General features: G+C 37.0%; 1 protein-coding gene across 1 annotated transcript; it reads right to left on the reverse strand.

The window, feature by feature from the left end:
- Window positions 1–1,541: 1,541 nt before the first annotated feature.
- Window positions 1,542–8,596, reverse strand: LOC112506288. Its single transcript, XM_025110298.1, has 15 exons — window positions 8,467–8,596; window positions 7,793–8,195; window positions 7,534–7,711; window positions 7,317–7,456; window positions 6,048–6,906; window positions 5,523–5,623; window positions 5,264–5,408; window positions 5,106–5,174; window positions 4,978–5,023; window positions 4,200–4,660; window positions 3,518–3,597; window positions 2,944–3,079; window positions 2,502–2,679; window positions 2,052–2,134; window positions 1,542–1,851 (listed from the first exon to the last, which is right to left on the reverse strand). Exons 1-15 carry the CDS (start codon window positions 8,570–8,572, stop codon window positions 1,729–1,731), a joined length of 3,108 nt encoding a protein of 1,035 aa, XP_024966066.1. The 5' UTR covers window positions 8,573–8,596; the 3' UTR covers window positions 1,542–1,728.
- Between the last annotated feature and the right edge of the window lie 1,054 nt (window positions 8,597–9,650).

The raw sequence follows: 9,650 nt of genomic DNA on the forward strand, positions 1-9,650 counted from the left end.
ATTCCAATCGGCGTGAGTGGCGAGGGGTGTAGGGTTGGAGCTCACTGGGATATTTTTCTTTGTTTACTTTTTCTTTGAGAAATATCTTATTATATTTTGACTAAATATTAGATATTTTTTATAAGGAAAAAGCCTAAATAAACTTAATGGATTTTAATGTTCAGAATGACTAAGTTTTTGGATAATTTTTTAGAACAAATAAGTTTTTGAACATTCTAAAACATGTTAAATGACTTTTTGAACTTTCTAAAACCCGTTAAATAACTCAGATTTTTTTTCCTTTTTTTAAATTCCTTTAAAATAAAAAAGTAAATGAGAACCAAATTAGAATCTTAGGGGATGTTTGGTTCATGGAATTTGGTGGCATTGGAAGGAATTGGAATATCTAAATCTTTGACCAAATTCCAAATATCATGTTTGGTTCACATAATAGATGTGAAAGAATCCTTCCAATTCTAACAAATTCTTTAAGTCATTGATTTCACAATTCCACCGCATATACCACGGATTTCAAATTCTAATCCGATAAATTCCTTAGCCCTCATCCAAATTCATCGACGTAGTATCTCGATTTGCTCTGCTCCGCTCTGCTATGTTCGATCTCCTTTGCTCGATCTTGTTTAAAACTAAGAATGGCAACGGGCCAGGTTCGGGCCGGTTATTGGTATCCCCGTCCCCGAAACCGATAACTAAAACAGTCCCTGTGACCGCCCTGATCCCCGTTGGGGATCTTATCGGAGATCCCCATCGGGTCCCTGCGGTTTTCCCGATCCCCGTTGGGGAACCCATTAAGGTAAAAATCCTCTTTTTCCCGTTCACCGTTGTTTATAATCGAAACCGAAACCCGAAACAGATCTAAAAAAATTACAATATGTTAATTTTCCCAACTAAAAGTACCCACCTCTATATGTATATGTATATGTATATATATATAAATTAAAATTAATATATATACACATATCAGGCCACACCGGGACCGGCTGATGATCACCGTCCCCGTTAAAATCTCCGAATATGTCCCCGATCCTTGCCCCGTCCCCGATAAGATGTCCCCGAACCCGACCCGAAAGTTTCGGTTTTCAGTTTTCACCATCGGTTTCGGTTTTTTTTGTCATCCCTATTCAAAACTGCTCGATCTGGTATGCTCGACCTCTCTCTCTCTCGTTCTTTCCATCCTAAAAAGAATTTTCTCGAAATGCCATCTATGTAATTTTCTCGTTGAATTCCGAGAACGAAACAAAAAAAATTCTAAATCCGTTAAGAATTCCATGCCAATTCCATCAAACCAAACGCAATCAAAAGACATGGTCAAACTCGAATTCCATCAAATTCCATTTCATTCCCTCAAAGTCAAATTTATTTGATGAATTCCAATTCCATCGAATTTTATTCTACGAACCAAACGCCCCCTTAAAGAATAATGGAAATCCATTCATTCAACCAAACAACAACGAATGTATAGGGTTTGGGCAATGCCCACAAGATTTACTAAGCATTTTTTTGTACAATTAACAAAGAGATCAAAGAAAGATGCTAACTAAACAAAGCCATCCAAGGGAATCTCACATATGAGTAGGATTCGGAAAGAATAGGATTTACATAGACCTTATCTCTACTCCAACAACGACGAGTAGAAATATTGTTTTCCCTGCTATACATCAATAAATAAATTTGCAATCTCTGTCAACCTAAACATGAAAACTTTGTGATCTAAGTAAAGCCATATATCTACAGCGGCTCGGATTTTCTCTTCTCATGAACGTTTGATATGACATCTTGCAGCTCCGGGAAAACCGTTATAAGTGCAAGTTCAAGTAAACCGTAGCCAAGTTGCTTCAAACACACAGCAGACTGCAAGTTTTAGGATCAAAAGTCAGTGTCTGCAAGTCTTTATCATTAAGCCACCACCTCTTTATGTTACAAATAGATCGAGCCTAACAACTATTTCACAACACTTCGATTAAGTGAACATATGATGGTGATGGTGTTTATTTCGCAGGATCCATCACAAGATGTAGTTTGGAATTTAAGGGCAAGGTTCTTGTGTGTACCTGGAGAAAATAATATACGTCTTTAGCACATCGTTTGTATTGCTTATGTCCGATCAAGCTGACCAATGTAGTTGGTGCTCCCTCTGAGAAAGAAGATCATTTATGTTTACTAATAAAGATCACAAAATAGTAGGTATGGGCAGGTTCAAATGAGAACCATAAATATTCTAAGAACATGGAGGAGGAACCAACTATTTGTGTATTATTCATGATGAATATCATACAAATATTATTCATGATGAATATACTTGATATTCATGAATATTCATGGCTAGTCATCGAGAATAATACATAAAATAGTTGGTTCTCAGGTTCTCACAAAATATTTATGTTTCAACTTTCTCCATACCAAATCAACTAAAAACTTGATTTAATGGCAGAAATGGAAACACTAATCTTGGAAAAAGACATTAGTAACTGCTAGAAGGGAAAACAATAATGAATACTCACTGAATATCATCTTCTTGATATCGCTAGCTCTACGAGCAGCCTCAAGTTGCTCCTCGAAAGACGCTTGTTTATTACCCTTACTGCCAGATGTAGTCCGAGAAGATCCTTCGTTTGGTTGAGAAGAATCCATTTGACTTCTATTTAGTTTCAGAAAAAATATACCTTCAGGCCACAGAACCTAACAAAATCCCATCATTAGAATAAACAAGAGACCTCCACATGAATCTATTCTTTGAGCTTCCCACCCAAAGATTGTTTGGGGAAAGAACCGATGCCAGCTTCCAATACAAACAAATTTACAATGCCATGTACTTTCAAATTTCAGTAAGATATTTGATATTTTAGTTTTTCACATAGACCATAGCCTATCAAATATATCAACGGTATTGGACATTATCCATCAAAACTTAAGACCAGCATAAAGTAAATAATAGTAACTTACCTCTTGGATCCACCGAATCCCTTGAGCAACAATGTCATCTCTTCTGAGCCAATGAATTTGCCTTATGAGCCAGTCATCAATGGCATCTTCCATAATCAGCTGCAAAATTTGCTTTGATATCCAAAACGCTTGCCGTCTGCATAAAAATAAATACAATTGTCCGAGATTTGGAGCTTAAAATTGAGAGAATGCTACTACAACTAAATGTGTCATGAATTCCCAAATGAATGCCCAAGATACTTCCTGTGTTGTTCCTTGTACGATAAATTAACTTTTTTGAATTTAATGAGATCCTAAACTCTCACTTCCGGGTATAGAGATAGTCAGATCCCGTAGTAGGAGTTGGTTTGATTGCATTTTAGATTGATGATTATGTTTGTGTTAATCATCAATTCATCATCAAGAGTGTATATCTTGCAAGAGTTTGTACTTAAAATTTGTAGAAACTTCTTTTCCCCCAAAAGGAAAAAAGAATTTAACCATTAGATTTCAGATTGCCTATCATCACAGATATTGGTGAACAAAGCAGGATGATGAGAAAAGATGCATCTAGAATGAGCAGAAAATAGCTAACCTTAACCAGCCTCTTCTGTTGAGTTGAAATATCTTGTCTACCAAATTTAGCAAAGGAACACTTACATTTGTTGGGGTCCACTGCAAAAAGAAACAAAAAGAGACAACTAACAGCTTCAGACAAAAACCACACAAGGGCTTTGAAGGATCAACATAGCAAAGCTAAAGTTAATTATATTATGAAGTTAAATTATATCCCTTTATATTACAAAACCACCAATAAGCCAGGATTGTTCATAAATGCTTACCAAACCAAAACATGCTCATATGTTCATAAATAGTAGAATAACAATTTAAAAATTATCAACCTCAGGCCAATAAACGAGTGAATCAATTACAAGCACGAGCCCCTAAACGAGCATCAAGCTCGATAACTCAAAAAATATTCGAGCTCGAGCTGAAGCCTACATTGAAAAGGTTATTTGAGCTCGAGCCTGGTAAATGTTTTTCAAGCCGAGGTCGAATAACCTACCACTTGACTCGACAAGGCTCAGCTTGTTTACACCGCTATTCCTATCCACATCAGGCCTACGTTCCTACACTCTACTCTACTACCCTAGTACCTTGGTCTTTATGATGCGAAAGTTTAATTTTTCAAACAGACAAGTTCCAGATGAGCTATGTCAACACAATTGAGGGGCATAAACAGGTAAATCAGAACTTGAAGGAAGTATGTGACGTACCTCTGCTGGCACACCAAGTGGATCTTCCTTCAGACCAGAATTTGAAGGAAAATTTGCAGCCAGGCTGAGTATTTCAGATCGCACCTCTGAAATATTTTTCTTGTCTAATTCCAAGCTTCTATTCAGTTCATCACTTTTGAGGACCCTGGGTGGGAATACTTTTGAGTTCAACTCATTGTCCAAATGCTGCCCATTAGCTTGTGCAGCAGACTCCATTTCCTCATGCTGAGGTGTCCGATCTTTGTCACCTTCCTCATTATCAGAAAGATTGTTAGTCGTGTCCAAGGTAGTTTGCTTTAACACTGAATCAGATGGTTCTTCAGCCTTCCATGGCACGGTTCTGTTTGCAGCTGAAGCAGAAGCTCCAGAAGGGGACAAAGGGCCAACAACTTTCCGCATTAGACCATCTGAAACTCCTTTAAACTGACGTACAATATCATCCACAGCATCGTCCACATTGACTGTTAACCCAAAAGAAAACAATAGAGTATTGCTATTTGATAAGCACTTTAGGAATAGTAGTCGCACTTTGTCAGATACCTAGTATTTAATTACATTTGCTGGGTTTCTTTATCTCAGCCTGTGGCTCACTATGTATGTATTAATTGTTTCTCCTCTACTTTTGATCTTTTGGTTTTATTGTTGATAGATGAAAGTTCTTTAATATCTTAGAAAAGCAACAGATGAAGCCGAGTAAGTACTCACACTTGAGATCCAACAAACATACAAACTCATAGACAGAATCCAATTGTATGGCATCTGATACAGGCCAACATACCTGCTAAGGTTCTCACCATTGATGACGACCTTCCAAAAGAGTAACTCTGTAGTGGTAATATCTTTTAAGATAATAATTTCAATAGTAGAAGTAAATGCATGCACAAACACACACAAAGAGATGCACACCTTTGAATTCATGCTCAAGAAGTCCCACACTTCATGTTGCTCAGCAATATTAGCTATAGACAAAAGGTCCTGAAAGGAAGAACCTTTTTTCAATTATAAATTATAAGATTAAGCTTTTGGAAACTCATAATACAAGTTGGACAAATGTAGGACCATACTTGAAGATATTTATCAAGCTGTATACAACGTTGATGAACAAATGCATCCTCTGTGCTAGACGAGAGTATCCTTTTAGGTGGCAAATGTAACGTATAATTGGGAATGTCCTTAAGATGGCGGTGTAATCTCTCAAAATTCCTGTATCTGCTGACAGAGTAGCAAATAAAAACAGTAATCAATTTCTCCAGCAACTATTGAAGCATGTGCCAGAATGAGTGAGCAAATTCAGAAGTTACTTAAAGAGGTCAGGAACAAGACCTTCTTTTTACAAACCAAGTCTTATTACCAGCATCCGTCACCGCAATCGAATAGACTGCAAAGGATTTTGAATCAATATTCTCAAAGTATGCTCCTAGAACCTGTACAGTGCACATAGCATTAAAAAGCTTGTATAACGTGGAAGATCATGTGAGAAATATGATCCAAGGTCAGCAACATATGGGCCCATGGGTATATGTTATAGTGCAGCTTAAAAACAGAATTAGAAACCTTCGATGGGTCGCAAACATGAAATCCTATCACAAACAAAATATTGAGACCGGAGGGATTGATGCATAAGACTTATGTAATAGTCATAGACGTGCTTGTCTACTACGGTTTGCCAATTGACATTCATAATGCCATTCAGGAAACTATTTACATCATGTGCTTCCAAAAAACAACTTTCAGGCAATTCTCTTCTCTGGAAAAATCAAAACAGATCAAGAAAATCAAAGAAGTTTTGGAATTGGATTCAAAGATCTTACATCACAGGGAACAAGAGATAAAAGAGAATAGTCTTACCCGACACTTAAGCTTGGGAACATATCCTTCACTGCGTGATCCCTTATCAGAAGCACTATTAACATTAAGTGCATCACTATCTCTCCCAGCATTCGCACTATAGAACTCCGAGATGATGGATCCACCGACTTGGATTGGAGATTTATTTTCAGGCTGGGTTTGAATGTTCAGATCACATATGCTACTTCCATTAGAATTTTCATTATCTAAATCACAAAGAGCTGGTGTCTTGACTTGATCAGACAAACCATTAGCATCAAGATTTGGGTCTTTTTGTTGATCATCCGCATAAGGCCCTGGCGGGATCTGTGCTGCAGTCTTACCTATGCTGGTGGAAATCTCGGGTTTATGGGGTGATATTTCCTTCCCTAGATCTTTTCTGTTGATAACACTGCTTATTCCTGAACCATTTATGCTAGGAGGTTGATGTCCTGGAGCAACATTCTTCTGAGCTTTCTTCTTATAGTTTCTTCCTTTGGTCCACATATTTTCAAGATTTTCTGGCTGGAGAACTTCTGTCCTTCTCTGGGTAGCTGCCTCAAGAACCCGAGCCCAATCAGAGGTCCGTGCATGCAATGGTTCATCTTGAACTGGGCCACTAACGATTGTACCAGATGGGTTTAGAAGTGCTTCCTTTTGGTTGTTAGGTGTAGACAAAGTCTGACCACTCATTTGACCAGAAGAGGAGCCACTTTTTGTGGAAGCAGACTCTGGAGGTTTTACAATGTTTGTAGCAGCAGATTGATTCTGGGTCTGATTCTGGGTAGGACCCACGACATTAGATGACTGATCACCTGCCTCTGTCTCTCCCTTGTTATTGTTGGCTAAGAAAATAATCTCAAGCAACTCATTGATATGCCTGTCAAAAGAAATTATGGGTGTTTAAACTTCCCAAAGAGATCGCGTATATATAAACATACACGAAGTGGCAAAACATATCGTATAGAGGTATTGTAAAGAAAGAGTAAACGTTGAAAGTGTGCACATATCCAAATAACGAATACCTAAGGGGAATAATATCATATCATGCCGCAATCATAGCATATTGACACTACAAGAAGTTCAAATAGATAAGAAGAAAGGACCATATCAAAAAGACAAGGATTCAAATGCAGTGTCAATAAATGAAAGTGTTCAGATAAAAATGTTTCCAACCACCAAAAAAGATCCATTCTGTAAATTCGGCATGGCAAAGCCTCCAGGTCGATACTCCTAACAACTACAAACGCCAAATGTTGTGCAAGAAAAGTTTGATTCTTAAAAACTAACCCAGGGCTTGCAAATCTCATTACAGGTTCCATTATCAAGCATGTTATAAGCTCCCGTGCAATGCATCGAACTAAAGGGCATTGAGCTTCTCGTGGTCTGAGCACTGCGGCCAAAACTCCCCCCATAATCCGCTTAAGAAACTACAAGATAAGAACCATCAGATAGCATTCACAAAACAGTAATGAAGATACTAATCATCAGAACTCTCCACTCACACCTTGTACTCACTCTCGGGTGATATCAAAGCTGGATGAAGCTCCTTAGAAGTCATGAGATGGTGTTTCAACCTTTCATCTCTTTCATCAGAAGATAGTGTCACCATAACCTCCCTGCCAATAGCAGCTTGGTTTTTCCTGAAAAGCTCTAGATGATCCCCTACTAGATCAACTACATCCCTGAAACAATGGAAGAAACTCTAAGCACAGCTTATGTGAGTTTCAAATTGCATGCTAAGGAAGTGTCCTAGAAATACAAACCTCGTTAGCATGTCAACTAGGTTTATGTCTTTGACTCTTGTGGAAATTTCGGCAAAAACATCCATAAGAATTGCATGTATCAGCTGTGGTGCTTCCTTGTCAGGCGTTATATCAGAATACCACAGATCAACCACAAATTCTTGCAACAGCTTTTTAACAAAATCCTCCATAGCAGCCTCGACTACTGGAGAATCAATCTTCCTCTTCCATTTAGGCAGGGGAGGCAGGGTGGAAAGACGAGAATCATTCACAGACAGTTGTTTTTTCTCGAGGTGTGCCAAATATGAATGTCCGCGGGGTTTCCTGATCTTCCAATGGAAATCCACTTCGTTTAATAAAATATGAACCCCTGATACCAGAAAAACTGCTATAGGAACATTCATCCACATTGATTTACTGGTGTCTGTAACAATCAAACAATCAAGTAATCAACATTCAGATGTAGTTGGCTGGCGCAACAATCAATGCAATGTGGCTAAGGCAATCTAACACTGTTTTATCCAAAATTCATGCAACAATTGCCATTTTAGAATTCGATTCCAAGTTCCGGGTCAAAGCAATGGGGGAAAAACATCCTAGTTTGGATTGAAATCAAAACAAGAACGATTAAAACCAACAAACAAACAAATAGAATTAATTCACTACGTAATGAAACAGGAATTCAAGAAACTTACGGGTTAAGATGTAAGTGATAGCGAAAATACAAATAGCCCACCACACAGTACGAAGCTTTGCTTCTTCGATCAGATCCTGTAACGTCTCCATAGCCTTTATTGCCATGAAACCCTAACGCTTGATTGAGAACCTCAAACATTAATAAATAAACGAGGGGAGATAGTAATAGTAGTTTGTGATGATCTAGATTTTCACAACCCTAAAGGGAAATTGATTCGATTGGGGGAACGATGGAACTCTGAATCCAAAATTTTGGGATCAAGAAAACAACAGTTTCTGGTAATTCGTGTGCTGACGATGCTGTAACTTTTTGGTTTGATCCGCCGTGGCAGGAATTCAGAGTACAAGTAATCTGGTGTTGGAATATCCACGTCGGCAGTTAACTTCAGAAAGGAAATACATAAATAATCCAAACATTATAACTTGGGTACACAACCGGAAACTTTAATGCAAGTTTATATTATTAGAATTTTTTTAAATAAATAAATCCTTAAACATTATTAAATATATTTTTATTATCTAAAAAAATAACTGATAAGATAAATAACTTAAATCGGGATTAAATAAAAAAGAAAAAAACTAATTAAACACCAAAATGCTACATGTCACCCAATTGGTTTCATAGAGAGAGACACTCAAGAATTTCTTTATACGATTACAACTTTTACGAACCTAATTTTTTTTAGTTTATGACGAGAGGACAATATAGTGGCTCGTGTCATTTTGGTGGATTGCGTTTTTTTTCAATTCAAATTGTTTAAAATAATTATATATATATATAGAGAGAGAGATATTGGTTCAAATACTAACCAAAATTGTTGTGCAAACTATGCTAACCAACATCAACCAATCATGTTTCATCTTTTAGTTACGTTCAAATGTAACTCACATATTAATTGTAAGGGTATTTAGGTAATTTATCATTCTTATGTAACTCTCATTATTTTAATTGGGAGTTACAAATCTTAAAATATTACTAATTGATCTTCATGTAATAATGATATGAAGTTTTACATGTGTTCATCTTACTGAATTTTACATTTATTCTTCCTATAATGGTTTTGATATTGTAAATTTGATAAAAGTTCCTTTTGTAAAGATTTCGTTATAGTCCGAGTAATATGGATAATCATAGAGTAAAACGGATCGACGACAATGAGAATGAAAAAGCTAAAAGCGTCTA

The sequence above is a fragment of the Cynara cardunculus genome (genome assembly GCF_001531365.2).
Source record: "Cynara cardunculus var. scolymus isolate 2C chromosome LG 2, CcrdV1, whole genome shotgun sequence".
Lineage (NCBI taxonomy): Eukaryota > Viridiplantae > Streptophyta > Magnoliopsida > Asterales > Asteraceae > Cynara > Cynara cardunculus.